The sequence below is a fragment of the Drosophila santomea genome, chromosome X, assembly GCF_016746245.2.
Source record: "Drosophila santomea strain STO CAGO 1482 chromosome X, Prin_Dsan_1.1, whole genome shotgun sequence".
NCBI classification, from domain to species: Eukaryota; Metazoa; Arthropoda; class Insecta; order Diptera; family Drosophilidae; genus Drosophila; species Drosophila santomea.
Window position 1 is genome coordinate 18476001 of NC_053021.2, and position 26180 is coordinate 18502180.

Consider the following 26180-nt stretch of genomic DNA (forward strand, 5'->3'; position numbering starts at 1 on the left):
CAAAGATCGCCTGCCTTTTATAGGCTAGTTATTTCATATTTCTTTGGGTTTTCGTTTGGGTTCCGTTCCGTTCCGTTTTGGGAGCGAGTGGAGTGGAGTGGGCACTTGAGTGGGCAGCGCTAGGGCAGCGATGACCAAGCAACGCCCGCCCCTGGAGTCTATAAATATTGGCAGCTACTGGTCTTGGCTACCTTACCCCGCGATAAGGGGTAACCTCTCCTCTAGCCTCCTCTACTTCTAATCAAATGGCTTGCATTGCCCACTTTATCGCCGCGTGTGTCTTATCTGGCCCAATCCCCCAATCCTATCCAGCCAATCCAGCCCACCATACCCACTTGGTTACCTCATACTACTATGTGCGAACTGGATTCTCCAAAAACGGATTCCGTGATCGCAGTCCGCCGTCTGCCGTCCATAAATCCATGTCAAAGACAAATAAAAATAAAGAAAAGAAGTAGTAGTAGTCGCAGTGCTGTGGTCAAGATTGCAGACAGTTCATCAGGGCACTATCAGAGGAACAAAAGTTAGATTCGGTTTAATTAAATTACCAAAAAGCCCCGAGGACTTTGGTCCCACGAGCAGCACACCTGAACAGACAATTATACGATCATTTCGATTTCGGTAGGTATAGAAAGTCAAGGTCGATTTGGAATCCGATTTCGGGTTCCCAAAGAACACTATAGATAGAGGAATGACTTTTTCTAAGATAAAAAGTCTTTATTAAGTCGAATAAATAAATGTAATATAAGTATTTTGGCAACAGGTTAAAATGATCGGTAAAATCGATAAGCAATTAAATAAGATAAGAAACGCCTAGCGTTACAGAAATTCGGGAAAGTAATTATATATTATAAATATTTCCCAGAAAGCCCAACCCAAAATTGGTCTAAACACTTCCCCGAATTTGAATAATCGCAATCGAGGCACATTTCAAGGAGGTAAACAAAACAAAAAAAAAAAGGAGCATAATCAGCCTTATTTCATTTACCATATCAGGCAATCGTATCTGCGATCCGAGAGGCCACTTGCCCATGTCCATTGATATCGAGTGGTGGCATTCGCTTGGATTGGATGACACTCACTTCAGATGGAGTGCGGAACCATCGATGGGGAAGCCATCTTTGTGGAGGTGAAACACTGATTGCCGGGTGAGTACTTCTCACACCACCCAATCTTATACGAATCTTATCTGCCACTAGATCTTCACTAGATTTACTAAAGCAGGTGGCTTGCTCTCGTAATTTACCATCACAGGAAATCATTGTATAGCGAGCGTAGCAAAAGTGTTTCCACCTGCTAGGAATCCAAATCTCGGTGAACTTGGGCATCCATAAATTAGTCGATAAGCTCGTCTGGATGGCAAAATCATGAGAGGTTAACTGGCCGTTTGAAAATGAATGTGAATGATGAATGAGAATGTGAATGAATCACTGGATTCGGTTGCCGGGGTAAAATCAGTTTTCATTTCCCCCATAAAGATTACAAATTCTTACACTATATTTTTAACCTATCAAATAAATAAACGAATCGTTTATCGAACAATCGAATAAAAATCAGCGCATATAGTCTGTTGCAATATAATCTAAGGCGGCTAGGACTCAAATGAAATTGTAGCAAAGAACATGGTAAGTTTTACCTATCTGTTAGCCTTGATATGGACTTTGCGACCCCCCACTGAAGGCCTTTCGCACTACTCAGTCGCCTAGGGTGGACCTTCTTTTTGCCTAGGCTCAACACCTGTGAAATCCAAGTGCTTGGCTGCAATCTAAATCAGAGAATTAGATTATCTTTGATTAGCTTTTCTTGGGCTAACAATTCCGCCGTACTCACTTTAGTGCTGACATAAGACTCGGGTCCACCTTAGATGGAGCTATCAGAGAGCTAATTCTATGCGATTCCATACGATGCGATGCGATCAGCACACATATGTATATCCCTCGGACTTAGCACGTCAATTGGCCGGCACTTGAAACTGTTTTCGAAACATTATTTATAGATCTTCCATGTGACGATGGCACGGGTTGATAATAACGGATAATTCCCTAAACCACACCATATATATATATATTTATGTACATACTTATTTGTGGAGGAGGAGCGGTACGGACTTTGCACCCAAACAGCCGTGGTTCTCCCGATTTCCGCCTGGCGATATAACAGCTATGTGCCAGTTCAATGAGAATCGCAACTTGAGGGGCCATAAATCCTTCTACGAACGTGAATCATATCGACCCAATAATAATTCAAGGTTACTCCGCTCGTAACTCTCCATTTTGAATGCCCTATCATCAACCACGATTCCAATGCCAATGGGTTATATTTAAATTTGTGGAAAATGTGCATAGTACGAGTATATGGGCCATTATCGAGCATTATTTTTGGACAGTGATCGGCAACAATAATCAACGATGATTAGTTAAAAGTGAAGGACTCTTTTGTGGTTAAAACAATCATCAATAAAATAAAAAGCACAAATGTATGTAAAAGTATTAGGTTTCGAATATTCTATTTAGATATTCAGAAATCTGCATTTCCCGCCATAAAAAAAGCCACCTCACTGGTCATTCATTTTAATTTCATAATTTTTATTTAAATTAATTTATTTTACACTTTCAAGCAAAGTATTTAGTTAATTACAATGTTGTTGGTTTCTTTTATTTTGTTGTTTTTGTTTGCTTTGTTTTGTTTCGCTTGGTTTGCTGTGATTTTGGATCAATACGACAAAAACAGTGGGGAAATAAAGTAGGAAATAGAGATTGGTAGAAAACAATAATAATATTAATAATTATAATCATCGTAATAATAGTAAAAAAAATATTTATATATTTATGTTTAATCATACACTCATGCAATCAATGTGTATGCGTGTGTGGGTGTGTGTATGTATGTGTGTGTTTTCTTTTTGTGGGAACTTGAGTGATGGGTGGTGGGGGGTGTGGGGGGAGGTGGTCATTAAATTAATGAAATCTGATAGAAAAGTCAAAGTCATCTTATCAGCTTAACTTTCGCACTATTTTACAAGTAGGTATTATGTCATAACGGTTTATCATTATCATTTATCATTATCATTATCATTTATCGTTATCGTAATCATTAGCATAAACATTATCGTACTCATTATTAATATTAGTTATTAGTATCAATCGTTTTCTTTCGTTTTTGCTTTACCATTTCTTCTCTCTTCTCTTGATTTTGTTTTTCTTCTTGTTGTTGTTGTTGTTGTTGTGGTTGTTGTGTTAGAACTAGTTTTTACTAAGGCTTGGTTTACTTTACACTTGACTTATCTATCCTTCGCATCCTTTTTTGTTTTTTGTTTTCGTATTTGTTATTCATTTTCTTTTTCCCCCTCTCGAGTTCATGTTTTTTTTTTGTGTGTTTTCTGGGTTTTTGTTATAAGAAATTACATTTTTGTATGCATAATAATAAACGCGCTTAGCAAAGTGCTTCGTCTTCGGTTAACGTTTTCATGTTCTCGTTTTTCTTTTCTGCAGTTCCGTTGCTGCATTAAGAATAAATGTTTATTTATAATTTACAATTCTCGGCTTAACTTTATTATATATATATATATATGTATATATATCTCCCGTTCTCGTGTGATCGATCGTACCTATGTATGTATACAAATGTGTATATAGCGCTGGCTTTAGACTAAGACTTAAAATCTAGGTATCATCCGGTTAATGCGTTTTGTGTTGCTTCTAAGTTTTCTGATTTTCTGGCTTCCGGCTTTCTTTTCTTCCGCTTTCTTCTTCATTATCATCATCATCATCATATATAATTGTAATCACAAATAGTTTTGGAATATGCTCTCTCTCTTTCTCTCTTTCGTTCGCTGTTTCCGTCGCTCTCACACACACAAAACGGTTAAAAAACGATAATTGATGTGTCTTTGCCACTCGCACTCGCACACACACTCTCTCGCTCGCTCTCTTTCACACCCATAACTTTGTTCATTGCTGTTGACTGTGTGAGGTTGTTAAAAAAAAAAAAACAAAAACAATTCGCAGAAAAAAGACGGCAAGCAGCTCTTTCTTTCTCTCTCTCGCTCTATCATCTTCCTTCTTATTTTTGGTTACTATCGTGGGCTTAATTAATAATTAAACGCTGCGCCCGCAAAACCGATAACTTATTTTCCGTTATACCGTTTTTTGTGATTTATAGTTTTTGCACCAGCACGCCGGCGTCTGCGTTTTGAAGGCAGCGTCTTGTTATCGCAACATTACCGATCAACGATTGTCGATAATCAATTACCGATCATTGTTCCATACGTTAAAAGTACAAAGGCATTCGGCGGCAGAGCCCAGTGACTTGAGTATGTTTTCGTTTCTATATAATAATATATATTTTAAGTTGCTTTATTTTTAAGTGTTTGTTTTTTGGTGTCTGTTTAATAATTTTTGTTTTTTTTTCTTTTCTTTTGTTTGTTTTGTTTTTTGATTGTGTGCAGCGCAGCGTGGGTTTCGCATTCTCCTCGTCCTTTTTTATTATTTTTTATCGGATTTTTTTATCGTTGGCAGGCGCAGCTTTTTTAGTTGGTTTTCCCATTTTTTGTTTTTGTCTTTCGCTTAGCTAAGGAAACTCTGCGCGTTTCGTTTAAAAACACTAACTAAAAGTATATATCCCGATATATATATATATATATGTATTTATATGCCATATGTGTGTGTGTGTGTGTTAGTCGCGGTGTCGATCGATCCTAATATAAACGATATAACCGATTGTTTCGATATATGAATGCGCGGCTTACGAACTACGCATTGGATATTACCAACTTTCGCGTACGAGTGACCTACTACACCTATCAGTAAGTAATCGGTAAATATATATATTATATATATTATTATTAATATATATGTATATCTTTATATTGTGTTTACTTGTATTCGTATGTTTTTGTGTGTGTGTGTGTGTTTGTGTGTGTGTTGGGTATTTACAGTTATGTTAGTTACTTGCTGATGTCGCAATTGAAGGCATTTTTATGCGCAGTGAATAAGTATCCTAGTATCTAAAATTTACAAAATCCCCTCATCATCTCTACTCATCTACTTATCTACTGTCTCGCTCTCTCGCTGTCTCTTTCTATTTCTGTTTCTTGGGCGGCGGCAACTGGTAGAATGAAAACAGTTTGAAAACGAAAACAATAGCTTTCACATATCATCTTAGATATACGAAAATAAAAGAAGAAATCAATGATAGTTAGACATGATATATCCGATTAATGAAATAAACCCAGTTGAAAACTACTGACTACGTCTAATAAATAGTGATAAACCTAACTCGCGTTTTAGCCTAAAAGTCTATAGCCTAGATGGTTTTTTTTTTTTTTGTTTGTTTTAAATTGTTTCGTTTTATTTTAGCGTTAATAAATAGCAATCAATCCTGCGTACCCCGTTAAATATCCTGCTTCCTGCTTTTGAGACAAATGGGGTTCCTGGCGGCGCTCCCCTATATATCCTTTATATATTCTTTTCGCTATCACAAAATCAAATACTAAGTAAAACGTCAAGTTATGTACAAGAAGATCGAAAATTAAATGGTTGTAATAATCGAAGAATTAGGAACGCGCACATACACACTCGCACTCACTCACGCACACGCACACACACTCACACACTTACACACACACACACACATGGGGGGGGGGCGTGGTCCTTAGGCTAAAATCGTTCTTAAACAATTATAAACAATCAATCGTGAACAATTTGTTAGAAATTACAACACTAATTTGTTGTCGTCCTACGTATGCATATATGTTGTAAATGTTACGTTCCTAAATTAGTTCAAGTGCCCTAAAACTGTTTTCAAAGCATTTTGGCTATTGCTATTTTGTTGCTCTTGTTTATCATCATCATCATCATCATCATCATTATCATCATCATACCCCTTTCGTATCGCTAACCCGTCCATCCTACTCCTACCCCTACTCCTCTGCTCATCTGTTTGGTGTTTCGTTTGCTACTGTCCTGATTCCAGATTCCTGATTCTCCTAATTGCGTTCTCCTTCTCTTCCTCGAACTCCTCGTTTTGGATTTGAATTTCGATTTTGGCGCTCACGATGGTTTTCAATTTCAATTACAATTTCGAGTTCGAGTTCGATTTAGATTTAGATTCAGTTTCAGATACTTATTCCGTTCGATCTGTGTATAAAAATATGTATTTACTCTATATGCGTGTTCCCAATTTGAAGCTCCTATAAGGAGCAATTAATCAACTGCCGATCGCCAACAGGCACATGTTCACTATAGGCTATATATTTCTTGTGCGGATGCGGATGCAGATGCGAATGGTCGGGTGAATTGAGTCGCGTCGTTGTTATTGTGGTTGTGGTTGTGGTTATGGTTGTGGTTGTGGTTGTCGTCTTCGTCGTCGGTCAACTGGCTTACAACACTACAAGGGTACAAAAAACTTATTTCAACTTTACAACATGCTTTCTGGTCTGTTTCACAATCCTGACAAACTTGCAACAGATTGCTATTCGTTGGCGTTTCTAGTGGCGGAGTCACAAAATAAATAATATTACTTTACTAAACATTTCACATGTGAGTAAGGAAAGCTATTTAGCAGCTTTCGCTCAACGTTTTGAACGCTGTCACATCGAGATGTCGTCTATCCTGTAACTCCTTCTAATCCCGATCTCTATGCTTTTTTCTTTTTCTATATCTGTTTTAAGTGGAAACGAAGGAATTGCATTCATTAATACATGGTGTGTGTGTGTTTGTAGGGGCATATGAAATATATGATATATATATTTGCTAAATCGCGGACATAAAATGGAAATCGAATCATAATGCTTTGTTCAAATTTTGTCCTAGACTTAAATAATAGGGGATTGTGTTAGTGATTGTAATGGTGGGTCATCTTAATCTATAGTACAAATTAGGTGTGATAGTTATTGGTTTAATTATAACACTATACAAATAGGGGTGCCGTGGTTTTCGAAAAAAAAAAAAGAAATAGATTTAGTTAGTAATAGTTGTTAATTAGTTTAACACACACTGGTGATCCCTGCTGGCTGATAATGATGTTGGTCGTCGTCGTAGTCGTCCTCTCTGCGGCTACTGGGCATCCATTTTCAGTCTAGCCCTCTGCCACGGCGGCTACCAACCATTGTAGCTGTTGGTGGTGCTGGTGCTAATGCTGCTACTGCTGCCGCTGCCGCTGCCGCTGCTGCTGTTGCTGCACTAGAGTCTCTCCACAAACTTGGTCAGCTGGTCGGAGGCGTCGGGCAGGGCTCCACCGGCGTTGCCCACGCCCACGTTGCCGACGTTAACGCCAACGCCGACACCGACTCCGACGCCCACGCCCACATCCTGCGGCACTCCTGGCAGCGGCGACTGATGATGCATGCCATGATTGTGCATACCATCATGCGGTGGTCCCTGCGGCGCCGGCGAATGGCTGCTCATCACATGGTGCGGCGAGGGCTGTGCCCTTGGCGAGGCGGATGGAGCAGCACGTGGCGACGGCGCCGAACGTGGCGATGGCGTTGGCTGCGGCGAGCGAATTGGCGGCGACGAACGGGCCGATTGCATCAGCTGCTGTTGCAGAGAGTGCGGCGTTGGTGGACCCATCACCTGGGCATTGGGTCCGCCCACCACCGCCGACGGATTCTGGGCATTCGCATTCGGCATGGACACCTGCATCATTTGCTGCTGCTGCAGCGGCTGTTGTTGCTGCTGCTGCTGTTGCTGCTGCATGCCCGGCGGCATGCCCACGCCCATCTGCTGTTGCTGTTGGCCGGGTCCTGGCTTCACACCGACGCCCACGCCGACGCCCACCTGTCCCTGCTGCTGTTGCAGCATATTGGAGGCGGCCGCCGCATTCGCCATCGAGTACTGATCGCCACCGGGCACCGAACCAGCTCCACCGGGCACTCCGCCCACACCGACAACGCCTCCGGCACCGCCAGCACCGCCCGCATTGAAGTTGCCCGCACCACCGCCGCCACCGGGGAACTGTTGCTGGCCGGGACCGGGTCCCGCTCCGCCCATGTGCGGACCACGCTGGCGCTGCGGATACGGTGGCGGGTACTGGCCCATCTGCATGTAACGCATCTTGTTCCAGTTCTGGTTGGGCACCTGTGTCGAGGGTGGAATGTTTTCTCAGTATAAAAGCGGGAAATCATAGGACTAACTTTATCAATGTTAGGGGTTTTTAACTTTTGTTCAAGTAAAAATGAAAATAAAATAACTAAAATAGATTCTCGGCCATATCATTTAGGATTAAAACTTATATAGAGTTTCAAATAAAAAGGCTTTCTGCAGAGACTACTGTTTTTGGAGATGGCCATTGTTCTGGGCACTTACCATTCCTCCTTGGGCGGAAACTCCGGGCGACATGTTGGGCGGAAGGCTCTGCAGCATGCCCAAGGCATTGGGCATGTTGGGCATGCGCGTGGGCAGTCCTGAGCCTGGTCCGCCGGGTCCAACTTGTTGCTGCTGCTGCTGCATGAGATTGACCTGCTGCTGTTGCTGCTGCTGGTTGGGATTCATCTGCTGTGGACCGCCACCGCCCTGCTGCTGGTTCATCATGTGCTGCATCTGCTGTTGCTGCATCACCTGTTGCTGCTGCTGCTGCTGCTGCTGTTGTTGTTGTTGCTGCTGCTGCTGCTGTTGAGGATTCTGCGGTCCGTTGCCCGCCTGCTGCTGCTGTTGCTGCTGCAAGGCTCCACCACCGGGGCCAGGTGCTCCTCCGCCCGCCGCCGCATTGATTTGCGACTGATGGCTCTGCTGGCGCTGCTTGATGATCGCCGCCATGATCTGCGGATTCTGTTTCAGTATGGTGAGGATGTGCTGGTTGCTCTCGTTGGTGGGATTGTTCTTGATCTTCTGCATGATCTGGGCGAGTTGTTGGTTATTTAGACCGCCCCCAGTCGCACCTCCACCTCCACCACCTGCTCCGGGGGTTGGACGCACACCGCCAACAGTTCCGGCCATTGGCGGTGCTCCCATGCCCATTCCCATGCCTCCATGCTGTCCGCCGACTGGCATTTGGCCACCACCCAGTTGATTGGGTCCGCCCAGTCCGCCCATCATCTGTTGCTGCGGCGGTATCAGATTCGTTTGCATCATCTGGTTGGGCTGGCGCATGCCGCCGGTGTTGTTGGCATAGCGCGCTTGCGGATTACCTCCGCCGGGATTGCCACCACCGCCGCCGGCTCCGCCACCGCCCCACTGATCCATGGACATCAGGTGATTCATTCCGGAGCCGGGTATCGGGCCACCTGGTGTATTGCCACCGCCACCGGAATTCAGTTGATTGACACCCACACCGCCAACGCCTCCGACGCCAACGCCACCGACACCACCAACTCCAACGCCCATGCCACCGAGTTGATTGACAACATTTTGGTTGGGTCCTGCGCCTCCCATTGGTCGATTCATCACAGGCGGCGCCATGGGTACACCCTTGCCGAAGCCACCGCCATGCGAAACCTGCTGACGCGCTGCCTCCTCCTGGACCTGCTTCACCACTTGTAGGACATTTGGTGACGGCGAGTGACCGCCACCTGGTTTCATGCCTATGCCCGATTGATGCGGATGTGGTGAGGTCATTCCACCCATACCACCGGCGCCAGCTCCTCCTGAAACGGGCGATGGTACTGCCACGGTAGATGGCGACATGCCACCCGCTCCTGGCGGCAGTATACCAGCCTGGCCGGGTATCACCTGTTGGCTAACTGCCACACCGGACATGCCCACCACGGGCACTCCGCCAGAGACGACGGTCGGACCGCTTACTGCAGGTGGGCCTTGCAGAGCCGTTGGCGCCGATGTGCGCGACATGAGCGCCACGCGACGACGCAGCAACTGCTGCTGCTGGAATCTGCGAAAGAGAGTGAAAGAGAGAGAGAGTGTTTAATTGGTATATGTGATAAATTGAAAGCAGCCGAAATCAAATCAAGCTATGCCTTCAAATCTACAAATCGATGCAAACTTACTTCTGCTGAGACTGCTGCTGCTTGAGCTTGTGCTTGATGTTGGGACAGAACGGCACGGGACACTTCTGCTCCTGACAGTGCCTGGCATGGTAGCAACAGAGGGCGATGAGCTGCTTGCAAATGGGGCAACCACCGTTGGCGTTGGTCTTGCGCTTGCAGTTCTTCGTGTGCTGGACGACGCGCTTCATCTTCTGGCACGATGGCAGGCGGCAGTTGGCATCGCGACACTGGCAGGCGTGCACCAGCGATTGGATGCAACGCTGGATGGACTGCTTGCGGGCCTCCTGCGGATTGGCCTGCTTGTGATCCGCCAGCGCAGAGCCGTCGTCGATGTCGAAGCCGAGCTTCTCCATCTTGTGCTGATGGCCAACCTTCTCCTTGCACACGATACACAGATCAAAGTCCTGCGGATTGATGAAAAACAACGTCAAATTAAATCATGTTGCAGATTTCGTTTAAAAGCAATAAATATGTGCAATAAGTGCAATACAAAGTCAATACTCACATCACAAACAGTGCAGTGGTAGCGCGTCTCCACAGCCGTCTTGCAGTGATTGCAGGTGTAAACGAACTTGTCCTGACCCTGGTTATGCAGCTCATACAACATGGACAGTGTGGAGAACTGTGCGCGCCGCAGCGACGAGAACTCAAAGTGCTTGTCGCGGGCGAGGGTCAGGAAGGCATCGCGTCCGTCCATCAGATCGCATGTGAGCAGCGGATCGGGATCTTGGATGGGCTGTAATATGCAACAGACACGTTAAATCAAGTTTCCCCAACATTCCCGGAAAGGTTAGCCAAGCACACTTACCGCTAAACTAGCTGCGGACTGCGCCGAATGCAGACGGATGACGAAGAAGACCTCCTTGTGCTTCTCCATGGTCGCATATATCTTGGCGGAGAGATCGTTGCCCGATTGATGTTCATTGGACTTTTTGCTGTTCTTACGCTGCGCCGCTTTCGATTTGTTCGACTTCTTGGCCTTCTTTTGGCCCTTCTTTTTGCCATCGCCGCTGACCTCGTTCTCCTCGATGGAGAAAAGCTGCAGGAGTTCAGAAGAGCTAACGTTAGATTTTCTTAAAAACACAGCTTGGTTATTTACTGTACAAAACTATACAAATCGAATTAGCAGGCAATTTGCATAGTTATACGAAACACGCAAACCAATTGTAATAATAGGCAAATTATTCTCGTTAAACAACTTACATTTGCCGCAGCTGCTGCTTCCGCGGCCTCGGCCTGCTTGCGCTTCTCCTCCTCCTCCTGGTCCAGTTCCTTGATGCTCTCCTCCAGCACATTGGGCCAGAAGTCGCCCTCAAAGTAGGGCAATTCTGCGGCGGAGCCCAGTTTGTCCTCCATCGCCTGCTTGAGGATATCCTTGTAGTCCTGTATGATGCGCTCGATCATGCCCTTGTCAAGCATCTTCTTGTACCACTCCTGCAGGCGTTTGGGCTTGGGAATCTTCTGGTCCGTGGGATGGCAGTGGAAGATGTAGTCATCGCCCTCGGATGGCGGACAGGCCCAGATGTGGGCCATTGTGTAGCCCAGCTGTTTCACGTAGTCCATGTAGCCGAGCAGGATTTCGTGATATACCGCTGTACGGTACTGTCTTGGCCGGAAGAAATGAACGGAATCCAAATAGGCAATGTACACACGACGCGTATTCGGCGCCGGGCACTCGGATCCATACTCCTGGACGTGCATGCCAAAGAAGCACACATCGATGCCGTCCACCTCTTCGAAGGCGAAGAGTGCTTTGGCCCGATAAGGAAACTCGTTCATCATCTCATTCTGCTCGACGAATCGTCGCCGCATCCCGGGCTTCACCTCCACACACTTGTCCGATGAGCTGACCACACGTATGTGCACCTCGCCGGCACCAGCCTCCTTCTTCTTGAGGAAGTTGTTCACCCGCGTCTCTATGTACACGCCCAGCTTGGTGGTGGGCAGGCGTTTCGCATTGAACTTGTTCTCCTTCCGCTTTGAGTTCTTCTTCTTCAGGCAGTTGTCGCACACAAAGCCACCGGGCCAAATGGAGTCCAGCCAGAGGACGCAGATCTGGTGCTGTTTGCGTCCGCACTCCTGGCAATCGACAAACGGCTCCAGCTCGAGGTGATCGTTCTTCATCTCCTTGAACTGGTCCTTTTTGATTTGGCTGGATGGAGGGAAACACATAAGGGTTTTGCATTATTTCGATTCTTATTCATCTTATTCATATATTGAAACCCCAGCTATATCAGCTACAAAAAAGGCAATCAATGGAACCAGGTTTGAATGTCTACCGAGAACTATTCCGATACTCAAAGTACCGCTTTCTTTATAGTATCGTTATTTATCATTATGGAATCATTATTTATTATCAAGAACTCATATAATATGATGGTTTGGTTAAGTATGGAATAATTTACAAAGTAAATAATATGTTTTAGGAACTTGTTTGTATTGCCCAGCCTAAGATTGAATTTAGCCATACTATGATCTTGTAATATTATCTGTTGTATCAATTACAATCCCTATACCTGCTTCATATAAATATCCTAACTTAAGATGGTATATTCATGGGGTTTATACTCACGTTTGCGATTGCAGTGGATCGTCGCCCAGTGTGACCGTATCGCCCTGGATGTCGTTAAAGCACTTTTGGCAGTAGGTGTATCTATTTGAGGCGACACCGTATTCCTTTAGACTGTTGATTTTTGTTCAATTGTTCGATTGCGTTTGTTTTTATTTTGTTTTTTTTTTTTGTTTTGTTTACGATTTTAGTTAATTTATGGACGAATTTTGAAGATGGCAGCCAAAAAGGGAACACAACAACACAGGCGTGTGTACAGGTGTATGGGTGTACAGGTGTTCGGATGTACGGATGTACAGGTGTGCGTGCAAGCGAGATGGTTATATGCATTTAGTCAATTGCGAGAGTGTGTAAGTGTGGTGGTTTAATTTTTTTTTGTTTTTCCATATTTTGTTGTTGTTTTCACACACACGCATATCAGCACACACACACAGAGAGATATACAATTTGATAAAGACACGGAATAATACAGTTATGAGGTGACACAGATTAACAGGTATTATTATTATTATTATTATTATTATTGTTTTGGTTTTTTGTTGCAGTTGTCGCCAGGGAGAAAAGAAATCAAAATAAACGAAAAGAGAAAGAAAGGAAGAGAAACAAAAAGAGTGATTCGGTTTGGATTAGAATTTTTGTCACATTAATACAACATTTAAGGGGTACAATCAATATCAATATAGGGCCTCTAATATCCCACGAGTATTGCGATCATTACATTTGACAAATTCGGATATATTCTAAGCACTTTTACTATGCAAGATCTGTTTTACTAAGTTTAACTAACCATTTTATATATGTACATAGAAAGTCAAAATATTTAAGGATTCTTAATGTATCTATTATTATTTTACTTTTATAATATTGGATCTCTCTCGAATTCTTAGCATTTTGACATTAAAACAGATCTTGCATTTCGTGGGATATTGAATCTATCAATCTATTCATGATCTTATACGGTATTAGATACCCTGTTTTGGTTTCGTTTTGCTTGGTTCCGACTATTCAAAATATGTGGAATGTTAAACCTTAAATCGCATTGCGAAGGATTGAATCCAGAAAATTCAATGGCCATGTTGGAGATCAGGAAATGCACCAAGCAGCAGCAAAAGCGGCGATTTCAAAGGATAACTAGGGCATGTGAGTGTTGGTTTTGGTTACATATCTACATAGATAGAATGTCCTTGTGCAGTGTGATTTTACGTATTTTTTTTTGATTTTATGTACACAGCCACATTTTTAATAAATCACAGACACAGAAAACACAGCGGAAAAAGGAAGGGAAAAGGAGCATATAGGATCAAGGATCAAAAAGCCATTAAATTAGTGCACAATACGGACTTTTTATTCGTTAAAAAATACTGAGAGCAGTCATCGAACATTGATATAGGATCGGTAAAAGAGAGCAAGCGGTTTATAACTAAATCACAGGACCTGTTCTGGCTTTAAAAATTTATACACAATTTCTATAGAGCCTAAATATTTATATATATATATGTATATTGTTGTTTTGAATTTTGTGTGAAAAAGTGCGTTCAATAGCACATTTGCAAACCGAAACAGGCCTCTGATTTTCAATATTTCGAAGAACTCGCTGAATTGGAACATTCAAAAACGAGCAAGCGGTTTAACTAAATTACATTTCACATCAAACAGAGAAACAGAAACGAAACGAAACTAAACGGAGCCAAGCAAAGATCCTCGACTGGCGAGAAGGTGTGGATCACGAAATGGAGGATCATCGGATCGGATCGAATTGAATTGAATCAAATCAGATCCAAGCAGATCGAATCAGATCAACACATACCTGTTCTGGTAGCTGTAGTACTTCGCATCCCGCGGAATTGTGCACAGCTGCTTGCCGTAGCAGCAGAGCACCTGTGGATTGAATGTGTACTTCCTGCCGCAGCAATAGCCCAGCGCCTGCATCACAGGATCGATCTCCGCCTCAAAGACTTCGGAAAGCTAAAGGATGGAAAGATTCACCATAAACATTCGATTCATTTGGGGATTCCGATTCATGTGTAATGCCAGCGATCCTACCTTTGTGCAATAGCGATAGACCCGCGATGTTTTGCGATTATACAGCCAGGCATTGTCGAACATCAGCCAAACGTCGTCCACATACTCCCAGGGATCACTGTACTTGCCATTCTGTATGTTGGTGCGTATGGTGCCCAGGTCCATGGGCTTCTTCACGATCTCAAAGTAATCGGGTATGCCCAGCGCCTGGGGATCAACTGGGTAGCGAAAGGGCACGGACTCGGGCTCCTGCCTGTAGAGCTTCTCCAGCGTCGGCAGCAAAGCGGTGCGCAACTCTTCGGGATTGAATTCTGCACATAAAAATAAGCGAATATTAAAATATAATAAAGTTCCACGGCCTGCGAACTCCTGTCACTAGCAAAAAAAAACTTTGTACTTACGGCATTTCTTTTTCTTATCGCCCGCATTGGGTGCCAGCGGTTCGGGTACGAGTGGTTTCGTATCCGTCTTGGGTTTTATGTCCAAAGCACCGCCTGCCGATCCACCGTCGTGCGCACCATTGATGTTATCCTTGCCGCCGCCAACACCACCGCCGCCGCCACCTTCACCATGATGCTCACCGGCTATCGATCCACCAGCCTCGTCCACATCCATGGCCTCCGTTTTGATCTTCACCTCGCCATCGAGTCCCTCCTCCGTCTTGATCTCCATTTTGATCATGCTGGTGCCGTCGTTGTTCACATTCTTGCCCTTGCCACCGCCCGTCGAGCAATCCATTTGCGAGCTATCGTTATTGCCGCCACAGCTGTCATCCATAAACTCCTTCTTGATATCATCATCTTGCTTAATCGAGTCCAGCTTGCCCTTGGAGGCCATACCGCCGGCATTTCCACTTCCACCACTGCCATTCGTATTCTCGCCGGACGGCGATGGTGTCTCATCGTCGTTGTCTCGCGCCGCAGCCTCCAGGGCAGCCATCTGGGAGGAGAGACTGCTGGAGCTGCTCATCATGCGACTGCTCGAAGACGTCGATGTGGTGGTCGTCGCTCCCGTTCCGCCTCCTGCCGTTCCTCCAGACATGAGGAGCAGTGGATTGCTAGCGGGCGTTGTGGATGATCCGCCTCCCGCACCGCCAGCACCACCACCACCGCCGCTGCTGGTGGCCATCGTGGCCGATGTAGGAGTCGATACCGAGCTTAGTGGTGTACCCGAGCCCGCCGAGGAAGATGATGACGTGGAACTTGCACCCGCTGCAGTGGCTCCACTGCTGCTATTGCTGCCACTGCCACTACTCGCACACGTGGCTGCTGCTGATGCGGGAGTACTGCTCGCCGCCAATCCGGAGGCACTTGTCGCCGGCACTGGGGAGGCGGGTATATATGGAGGCGTACCCGGCCGATTGCTCAGAGGCTGTTGCATTAGACTGCTCACCGAGGGCGGGTTGTTGTTAGCACTACTACTATTATTATTGTTGGAGGGCGTGCCAATCGACGGGCCATTGGACAGGAAGCCGGGCGATGGGCTCGGAGCGGAAACCGTCACATTGGAGGCAGATCCTCCCGTTAACGGCGCTCCAGCTCCCGCATTCAGAGCTTCCAGACTCGTGGGCGTGGGCGGCATATTGTTCAGCACACTGCCGGGCTTCTGTTGTTGCTGTTGCTGACCTTGCTGCTGTTGCTGTTGCTGCTGTTGCTGCTGCTGTTGCTGCATTGGTGAGCTAAAGCTGTTGCTAGTCGCCTGCTGCTGCTGCTGCTGTTGTTGTTGTAGAGGTGTGGCATTGTTGAATGGCGACTGCGGCAACAACATTCCCTGCTGCTGCACCTGCTGTTGCTGTTGCTGCTGCTGGTGAATGTGTCGCTGCTTCATCATCTCGCTCAGCTGAGGATTGGCACCAGTGCCGCCGTTCGCATTGATGAACTGCTGCTGCTGTTGCTGTCCCGGCACCGGACTGGTGAGCACATTGGTCGTCTGGTAAGGCGAGAGCGCGGGATTGACCACCATGCCACCGGGACTGGGTCCTGGTGGGCCGACCAGCATTTTGCCGGCACCAGAACCGGGCGGTTGTTGCTGCTGTTGTTGCGGGAACTGCATGCGCTGTTGTTGCTGCAGGGCGAGCATGTTGCCACCGGGCGAATGACTGCGCATGGTCACCATGTTGTTGGTGACACCCACGCCGACGCCCAGGCCTGCTGCCGTCTGCTGGCCCAGTATTCCAGGTGGTCCTTGTGGGCGCAGCTGCTGCGGAGGCATCACACCGCCCATTGGACTGATGCTGGGATGGATACAGCTCTGCAGCGGCTGTTGACCCTGCTGCTGCTGCTGCTGTTGTTGTTGCTGCTGCTGCTGGGGCAAGACTACACCGCCCGCTCCACCAGCTGCACTGCCTGCGCCGCCAGCCGCTCCTCCAGCCACTGGATTCGCAACGCCCTGCTGCTGCATCAGCATTTGTTGGTGCTGCTCCTTACGCTTCAGTCGCTTCTCCTCCAGCTCCTTTTGGATCTTGTAGATCTTCTCGGCCAGCAGGTGATAGTACTCCGATCTGGACTTGGCCATTTCGTACATGTCCTTCTCGACCTTTTCCGCGTAGGAAACAAGATTATGCATCCGCTTGTCCTGCATGGTCGTGGGATCCGAGGTGGGGAAGATGGCCTGCACCAGTTTGTGGACGAGGTGGTTGCGCAGATCGGCGGTCACCGATTCCCGCCAGTCTTTCTCGTTGTCGCCCGGTGGTCCGGAGTTTCCGCCATTGCCACCGCCGGCACCTCCTGCTCCACCGCCTGCATTCTGGTTGGGATTGCCTGCATTACCACTGCCCGTGGTATCGGCTGGCATCAGTACACTGGAACCAGCTGCCACTTGACCACCACTCGCACCGGCGCCCGCTGCCGCTCCGCCCGCTCCAACGCCATGGCTCTGCGGATGCACCTGGGCCACCTTCAGCTGCTGCTTGTCATTGGCTCCCACGGCTCCGCCGGCTGCCGCACCACCGAAATTGGCATTGCCAAAGGCGACGTTAACAGAGAGTGGTGTTGGAATGTTGCCACCCAGCTGGGCGGAATTGGGTTGCTGCTGTTGTTGTTGCTGCTGCTGCTGTTGTTGTTGTTGCTGCTCGACCATGGTGGCGAGGCCACCGCGTCGTCGATTTTGGCCCTGTTGCTGCTGCTGCTGCTGTTGGAGCATCTGCTGCTGTTGTTGGTGCAGGCTGTTAACATCGTTGGGCAGTACATTGGGACCACTTGGGCCGCCGGGACCACCTGGTCCCAGAACCCTGACGGCCGGCTGAGCGCCTTGCATGCGAATCACAGGAGGCAAACCCTGCTGCTGCTGCTGCATACCACCAGCTGGCACGGGCGATAGTCCAACTTGGCCCATGCCATCGAATCGACGGAGTTCCTGTTGCTGAACCTGCTGCTGGTGCACCTGCTGTTGCTGCTGCTGCTGCTGTTGGGTCAATTGTTGCACCATGTCCGCAGGCGTTTTTGGCGCACCCGGTGCACCTCCCGCTCCCTGCTGCTGGGGTAGAACTATGGCAGTGTTCTGACCACCTCCTGGTGCAACCTGTTGTCCTTGCTTGCCATCCACCACCAGACCCGTCAGATTGGGCTGCTGGTTTTGCTGCTGCTGCTGCTGCTGCTGTTGTTGCTGCTGCTGCTGCTGTTGCTGCTGAAGATTACCGCCTGCTCCAGCCGCTCCACCAGCCGCTCCGCCGCCACCTGGAGGCGCACCTCCAATTCCAGGCGGCCCGCCTCCTGGCGGCACATTAGCATTTTGAAAAACCGAATGATTCTGCCGGAAGGGATAGCAAATCACGCAGCCACTGTTCGTGCACGTCTTGTAATGCAACAGGATTTGGCGCGAGGAGGCACAATGCTGCATGGTGCAGTCCTTGCTCTGTTTGCAAGTGCCCATGTGGGCCAGCACTGATTTCATCGCCTTGCAGTAATTGACGTTGCACACCTCCCTGTTCGGATTCAGGTTCTCCCTGCGATTGCACTTGTGTGCATGGAGGAGCAGCATCAGTTGCTGCTGGATCTGTCGCTTACGGTCGTCGGGCACATCGCGATTGGCGCCACCAGGTCCGCTAGCTTGTACGGCTCCACCTGCTCCGCCGCCTGCCCCTGTCGGCACGCCAGCAACGGTTCCTGCATTGGCCACAACGCCTGCGCCTCCGAGTCCAACTCCCTGTTGCTGCTGCTGCGAGGTGCCTGGCTGCTGTTGCTGCTGCTGTCCGGGATGACCGAGCAGCTGGTTGGGTTGCGGAGGACGCGGGCCCATGGCTCCGGTTTGCTGTTGCGCCAGCATCTGTTGCTGCTGAGGATTACCGCTGACCAGCTGCCCCGCGGGCACTGAACCATCGCCACCGAGTGTGGACATGGGCACCACTGTGCCAACGGGTCGATTGCCCTGCGGCATACCCGGTACGACGCCGCCTCTTTGGGCCATCTGCTGGGCGAGGAGTTGTTGCTGCTGTTGCTGCTGAGGATTGTTGCCACCGCCTGGACCACCATACTGACCCACTCCGTACGGCAGACTGTTGAGTTGAGCTGCAAACGGACGAAAACCTTACATTAGCCATCGATTATTCAATTCCATGATGGGAATCCATCCATTAGATCTGCAACTAGAAACTCACTCATTTGCATGTTGGGATTCTGCATGCGTGGACCGCCGCCACCAGGTCCATTTCCAGGCCCACCAGCTCCTCCAGCGGCACCCATGAGATGCGGGCCACGTAGCATATGCTGTTGCCCCACCATTCGTCCCATCATCGGGCCGTTCTGCATATGCATGCCTTGGTTTGTGGTAACGGCACCACCGCCGCCAGCTCCAACGCCTCCAGCTCCTGATCCAGGTCCTCCTGGTACCGAAACGGCATTGATCATCCCACCGCCGCCGCCGCCAGGCTGCTGCTTGAGATGATTGACCATGCCGCCCATGCCGCCGCCAACGCTGTTGGTCAGCACCATGTTTCCCAGATTTCCCTGCGCAATGGTGTTCATGCCTGCGGAAGATGCAACAAAGATGGTGTTTACAAATGACTGTTCCTATATACACATCCATCTCCTTGCAGTTTGGATAACCAATTGCAAGTGGGAATGACCACTCACCTGGTATGGCGTTCATGCCATTGTTGCCATTATTCGATATTGACATGGGCATTGAGTTGACCATACCCATCTGAGTGCCCACCACCTGCTGCATGCCACCCTGGTTGGGTGACTGTAGATTGGGCGACTTGCTGCCCAGCTGCTGCATCCCGGGCACCACCATGGCGCCCTTCTGGCCCTGCTGCTGCTGCTGGAGTAGGTGCTGCAGCTGCTGGTGGTGCTGCATTTGACTGATTCTGTTGCCCGCTCCGGAGCCGTTGCCACTGCCGTCGTCGCCGCCCGTTCCGGATCCGTTGCCGCCGCCGGCTCCGTTCATCTGGGAAGGCACAACGCCGACGCCGACAACACCGCCGACGGCCACATTGACTCCAACACCGACTCCGCCAGTGCCAGAGCCGGGTCCTTGGGCTGCCGGTTTGTTGGGTCCGCCACCGGGATTTGGGCCGGATGTGGAATTTGTGGTCACACCGGAGGCGCCGCCACCTCCATTGCCACCGCCTGCTCCGCCGGTCAGCTGATCCGACCAGCCGCTGTTCGAGGACACCAGCTCATCGGGCAGGTTCTCCTCCAGAAAGTAGGAGATGTCCGCTGGAGGAAGACAATACCATATGGTTTTTAGCAAGGGTTGCACAAATGAATCATTAAAGGAAAAATGAGGGATAGAATCATTGGATAGAAATTGTGAAATAATTGGCAAAAGTTTGTATCTTAAATTAAATACAATTTATTCTTTAAAAGGCACTCATTTAGTATTGTTTAGGCTAATCCTTAAAATCAAACATTACTTTATAAAAGACTTTACAAAAAAAAAAAAAATTCAAATGCCGGCATGCAAAAATGTCAATTTGTACTATAAAATTTTGCCATGTCATAAAAAAAAAAAATCAAAATGGAAATGGAAAAATGGAATCTTCTGGTTTCGGTACTCACTTGGATCCATTTTAACCCGCTTTTGGGGCGGTTCGTCTAAGTGATCGGCCATCATATAGAGTTAGTTGGATTCTTCCGTTGCGGACGCACGCGAATCCAAGCGAAAAAAAAAAAAACAAGAACGAAGATGGAAAAACGTTCGGGAAATCGGAGGAAATCCTCTGTGTTTCTACGCCGAGCTCTATTGTTTCTGCGTTGATGAACTTTTTTCTGCTTTTCCTTTCTGTATATTTTTTCTTGTTATTTTTTATGATTTTTTTTTTTAGTTAACTCCCTAATGAACCGACAATGTTGAAGTTCGATTGTGTTCTGATTTTTCGTTTTGAAACTTGTCACAATGCCTGTGCTGCTTCTTCTTTTCAAATCTTTTGTCGCCTGTCACTTTTGACAGTTGTTGCACAGGTTGTTTGTTTGTTTAAGTGTTTAGTGTTTTTAAGTTGTAGATTTCTTGATTAGTTTGGACACTTTGCAACACACGCACGCACGCACAATACACAACACACAAAGAGGCACTCAAAAGGCGTGGCTGGCGAGGATTGGGATTTGGTTTTGGTAATGTTGGTGTTTTGGGATCTGGTAATCGATGATGGTGGCGATGCTTGCTGTTAATGATGATATTATCGCTGCTGCTCCGCTTTTTATCGCTAAGGATGTGGCTTTTGTTGTTGTTGTTATTGTTGTTGTTCTTATTGTTTTAGATAATTCCTTTGCTAATTGCCGCTGCAACGACAGCAACAACGTAGCCGGCGCTATCGTCACCGCAACGTCAACGAATGGAGCTGACCACCACCACGTCGTCGGTCCTGTGCCGGCTGCTGCTCCTGCTGCTGCTCCGGCTGCTCCCACACCCACTTCCACTTCCACTCCCACTCCTTCGCCTTTTCCTTCTCCTTCTGCCGCTTCCGCTGATCCTGGAGGATCGCGCAGCCACCACCGCCTTCTCGTTGCGGCGCCGTTGAGATCGTTGTCGTTGTCGCCGCCACTGGCGCTTTGGCCAGCAGACAACTCCTCCACCGCCTGGTGTTCCTCCTCCTCCTGCTGCTGCTTCTGCTCCTGCTTCTGTTGATACTTGTACTTATCCTGCGCCCGCTTGACCAGTACCTCCTCTTCTTCTTCTTCGACGACGACGACTTCTGCCCTGCGCTTTCTTAGCTGCAATTTGTTGTTGTTGCTGCTGCTGCTACTGATGCCGCTGCTGCTGCCGCTGTCGTTGTTGTTGTGGTTACTGCTGCTGCTGCCGTCGTTGTTCTTGTTGTTGCAATTGTTGTTTGTCGAACAGCAGCAGACACACGCGTGCATTTTGTGTTGTTGGGCCCCAAAAACACCAAAAGTTGACCTTGGCTGGGCGGCTCTTGTTATTGTTTGTTTGCTTGTTTGTTTGTTTGTTGTTGCCTGCCTGCCTCCACTGAGCGAAAAAGAACGGTTGTTGGGTTTGGCTCTCTTCTCTTTCTCTTCCTTTTCTTTCCGCCTTGCTTTTTCCGCTATCTTACATCTTTTACGTGATTTGTTTTTGGCGGCTTTTTGTTACACATAGATATAAATATATAGATATTTTGACCATATATTTATATATGCTTGTGTTAAATTTTTACTGCACTTGATTCGGTTTTCGTTTACAATTAATAAGGAAATAAAAAGCAATTCACATTGTTGGCTGTTGTTGTTGGGTTTGTTGTGTTTCGTTTTGTTTTTGTTGCTGGCGCTTCTGCTTCGGCTGCTGCTGCTGTTGTTTTTGTCGATGCTGATGTTGATGTTGTTGCTGCTGCTGCTACTGCCGACGTTTGCCGCTCTAACATTGCACATTAACTGTAAACGCACAAGAAGAATAATACGCAGCCTATTAGATTATGTTGAATGAACGAACACACACCGCACACAAATCGAAAGCAATATTTATTTATTTTCTTCTTTCTTATTTTTTTGTTGTATTTTAGCCGCGCGCGAGTGGCCTGTGAAACCGAGGGGAAAAGGGAATCGAAACGAAACTAAAATGCGACGAGACGTGCCGAAAACAGGGGCGAAAAGGGAACAGAACAACGAGAACGGGAACCGAGAATTCTCTCGGTCTCGCTGTACTCTTCTGTGCGCCGCTTGACGACCACTCGCTCTCTCTCTCTCTTGTATGTTCTTTTCTCGCGATTTTATTCGCCAATACTACCAGCGCTGTACTCGCTATTTTGCTCGCAGACGTGTGGACGTGTGTGTTGGCCTCTCGCTCTTTTGGCGCACACTACGAAAATGAAAATAATAAATTTCGTTTTGCCGCCAGTCCACCGAAAAAATATGGATAACAAGTGCCGTCGTTGGCAAAATTATACTTTGAAAAATGCTTCAAACTTGTATGACAAATACATTTTTGAAAAAAAAAATTACACCTTTTAAGGTAGAAAAGGCAGAACACTGATAAAAAAAAAAAATCAATCGAAGTCTTAGCCAGTTACGGCTGTGGTCTACAGTCCAATTTATAAATTAAATGGCCGAAAAAGTGGCCGTATTTTGGTTTTGCTTCCGCATTCGAGCGGCCATCATATGAAATTCAATTTGTTGGGGCGGCGAGTGGCGAGTGGGGTGCGAGCGGGATGACACTAGAGTGCAGTGGGGCTGGCTGACAAAAGCTTTCACACACGCACGCACACACATTTGGGGTTTGGGGCGCGCGTACAGAATTCTCACAGCGACGCCAGCGACGTTTTCACCACACAGTTACACACACACACACATTGAAAACAGCGAGTTCGTGCAAGAGCGAGCACGAGTCCGAGAGAGAGAAAGCGTGCGATAGTATTAGTGCCGAGCGGCATTAGTGTGCAATATACACACGACGGTAAGCGGCAACGAGTGCGAGGAGCATTGGAAAAAGAAAGAAAAACAGACGACAGAAATATATTCCATTTTTTTTCTGTGTTCGCTCGTCGTTTTCGTTTCGTTTTCTTCTTCACGTCGTTTCAAAGTTTCTATTGCAGAAATTTTTTGTGTTGTCTCCGCCAGAGCGTTTTTCATTTTTCCCGGCCCGCACAAAAATCGCAAAAATAATTGGCGAAAATACGAAATTCAAGAAAATGCCGTAGAAAATTTGAAAAAATTTCCGGCCAGATTCTGGCCGGTTTTTTTATTTTTTCACTATCACCGATTGCCACGCACTAAATTTCTAAATATTCTTTGCAATTTTGCCGAATTTCGGTTTTATACCATATATTTTTCACATTTTCCGGCGATTTTAGAAAAATCCCACAAACTTTTTCGCAACACTAAAACAAAAAAATTTCAGTCCGCTTGTGTTAATCGTTCTCCGAGCCAAAAATGTTTTTGCTTCAGTGTGACCGCGGCTAGCCGTTCAAATACACCACCGAGCTCGGAAATACACTAAAATTGACTGTTTGCCACAACACGCGAGTGGGCTCTCGTCGCTCTCGCGTGCTGTTGGGACGCTGTTATCGCACTGTTACGGCTCAAAATCCATATAAATGCCTCTGCTAGAAGACTGTTGGCGCCGTAACATCTGTTAGCCGCTCTCCGAGCTCTGTTTCGCTCTAGCCTCTCGCTCTCTGCGTCGGCGAGTCCGCTCACGCCACGCGCTCTCTGAGAGCCGATACACACACACGCGCACACATATGGCGCGCCAGATAACAAAGCAGCGAGTCCAGAGATGACCACATGATGACGGTGACACATTCGCCGTTACTTTTATGCGGTCACTTGAAATTGCGCACAAAGAGATTTTGCATGAACTGCTTTGGTTGGACTGCAATATTATGATATTATAGTTCTTTTCAGCGTTTTTGAAACCAAAATGGTCAATAAAAATCGTTTCTGTTTGAATTTAATATATCATTGTAATATATCAGTGTATTAGAATAAGATACATAATAAAATTTCATTTCGTGCAATAGCTTGGAATTGTTTGTTTAAATAATTATTTGTAAGCATTGATTTTTAAAACGTTTCTCTATTGTAACCATTTAGTTAAGTAAGATCTTTTTTAAAAAGCAAGATCTACGGAGAATCACGCAAGTAAACAAATCATTGGCTTTGCGCATCTCTGGTGGGTGCAGTGCGAGCGTGTTTTCCGTTCGCTCTTGCCGCGAGAGACAAAGAGAGCGTGAGAGAGAGGGGCAAGCCGAAAAATCAGCCGCCGAAGGATAACACTATCGTCGTCCTTGTCCGACGAACCGGTGGCCATGCAAACAACGCACAGAACAAATTAAATTTCAAATTGTTCAATAAATGTCCCACTTGCTTTTAATTTTTCCCCCTTTTTTGCTACCGGAATTTTCGATTTTCGTTTTAGGGCGCTCTTCCGTTTACTTTTTGAGCACTTTTTCGATTTTCGCGCGCTGTCGAAAGCCAGCGTATTTATTTACAATTTTTTTTTGTTAGCGGCCGCCGTTGTTTGTTGCACATACACAGCGCACACACATAAGCTTCCACTCTGGCACACTCATGCACACACACCGACACGTTGTCACCGAAATGAACGGGATGGCAATACGGCTGGCTGGCGGTCGGTACGTAGGTGCGAGTGAGATGCCGCGATCGAGACTCGAACGAGTCGGGTCAGCGAGTGATACCGATTCTCTTTCTTTTGCGATTGGGAATCATGCCCGACTTTTTACACTAGATGCGCTGGCTCTGGTTATTTAATTATGCTATTTTCCTTGGTATATCGGCAATTGGCCGCATTAAATTTGACGCAAAATAAGCCACACAAACCGATAGTTCCGATCCAACGTCACTGGCTGCGCCTCGCGTGCACAATTTGCGCCAATTTTTCCCCCTTTTTCTCGTCTTTTTTTTCAGCCCAGCACCGCTCGTCTCTTCCTCTTCTTCGCGCTAGCATTCGTATGCGGCGCAGTGCTGTCAAAGTGGCCACTGTGTAGCTAAAAAGCGTAATTAGTCATTATCTAGCTATCTTCTCGGATATTATTGTCATTTGCCTTTCAGCTACTACATTTATATGGATATGAATGTTCGATAATAGCAGTGCAGAAATATCCCATTGCTACTTACAATAGAGTTTTATTTAATTGCACAATTAAAACTTGAATTCCAATATACGTACTATTTGTACTTAAAAGAAAGCATATGTTTGAGGAAAAGAAGTAGGCCATTGGTTAAACTGCATGGTTTAAGAGGTTCAATTTATTGTTCTATTTATTGGGTGAAATGTATAATGCGTTTTTGTTGCCAATACGAAAATAATCATAGTTATAGAAGAATAGTTATAGTTATAGATTATAGAAATAGCTATATTTATAGAAGTGCATGTGCAATCAATAGAAATTATCCCACATTAAGGTGGCTTAGAAAGTCTAATTAGTGTATTAACTGAGATATTCCAATGAAGGTAGTAAAGTAATACGATACTACACTTTTCTCTATTGAGACAATACTTTTCAAAAATTATTTAACATATATTTTTTTGTTTATATAATTTTGATTGTTTACTGTTTTTTTCGGTGTAGTTGCCTATGCATACTTTTTAGTAGAAATGGCGTCACCTAGGTAAACAAAAGAGAAACTGTTGCACCATTAGTGCCGCATTGGTGTTCATAAAAGTAGAATAATACGGTGCGTGTCCTGGCTACGTTAAGATGGTAAATACGCCAGTTTGGTGAGTGTATTTGCTATTTACTACTGCACCGTGAAATAA

At 46.6% G+C, this 26180-nt stretch overlaps 2 protein-coding genes across 7 annotated transcripts; both read right to left on the reverse strand.

The window, feature by feature from the left end:
* Positions 1-2892: 2892 nt before the first annotated feature.
* On the reverse strand, positions 2893-20672 carry LOC120456059 (histone acetyltransferase p300). 4 transcript variants are annotated; one of them, XM_039642645.2, is made up of 13 exons: positions 20531-20672; positions 19601-20188; positions 19126-19494; positions 14933-19036; positions 14553-14842; positions 14317-14474; positions 12513-12593; positions 11144-12092; positions 10749-10979; positions 10446-10676; positions 9941-10344; positions 8307-9825; positions 2893-8078 (listed from the first exon to the last, which is right to left on the reverse strand). In XM_039642645.2, the coding sequence occupies exons 1-13, from the start codon at positions 20583-20585 to the stop codon at positions 7182-7184; spliced, it is 9876 nt and encodes a 3291-aa protein (XP_039498579.1). In that variant the 5' UTR covers positions 20586-20672; the 3' UTR covers positions 2893-7181. The 4 variants fall into 4 exon arrangements, with proteins under 4 accessions (XP_039498579.1, XP_039498577.1, XP_039498578.1 ...); XM_039642643.2 differs by having other exon boundaries at positions 12513-12623; XM_039642644.1 differs by having other exon boundaries at positions 14933-19054.
* Positions 20673-21043: 371 nt separating this feature from the next.
* On the reverse strand, positions 21044-25361 carry LOC120456061 (AT-rich binding protein-like). Of its 3 annotated transcripts, none has more exons than XM_039642648.2 (2): positions 25241-25361; positions 21044-22336 (listed from the first exon to the last, which is right to left on the reverse strand). In XM_039642648.2, exon 2 carries the CDS (start codon positions 21827-21829, stop codon positions 21044-21046), a length of 786 nt encoding a protein of 261 aa, XP_039498582.1. In that variant the 5' UTR covers positions 21830-22336; positions 25241-25361. The 3 variants fall into 3 exon arrangements, with proteins under 3 accessions (XP_039498582.1, XP_039498580.1, XP_039498583.1); XM_039642646.2 differs by lacking the exon at positions 25241-25361 and adding an exon at positions 23720-23897; XM_039642649.2 differs by lacking the exon at positions 25241-25361 and adding an exon at positions 23767-23888.
* Between the last annotated feature and the right edge of the window lie 819 nt (positions 25362-26180).

What these genes read in the sequence shown, in the direction of transcription:
- LOC120456059 (XM_039642642.1), bottom strand. Translation starts at nt 20,585, where the DNA reads ATGATGGCCGATCACTTAGACGAACCGCCCCAAAAGCGGGTTAAAATG. An exon ending in GAATCCCAACATGCAAATGA is followed by an intron (nt 19,055 to 19,125) that starts GTGAGTTTCTAG and finishes GGCTAATGTAAG; the next exon opens with GTTTTCGTCCGTTTGCAGCT. An exon ending in TCTATCGCTATTGCACAAAG is followed by an intron (nt 14,475 to 14,552) that starts GTAGGATCGCTG and finishes TCCATCCTTTAG; the next exon opens with CTTTCCGAAGTCTTTGAGGC.
- LOC120456061 (XM_039642648.2), bottom strand. Translation starts at nt 21,829, where the DNA reads ATGCACGCGTGTGTCTGCTGCTGTTCGACAAACAACAATTGCAACAAC.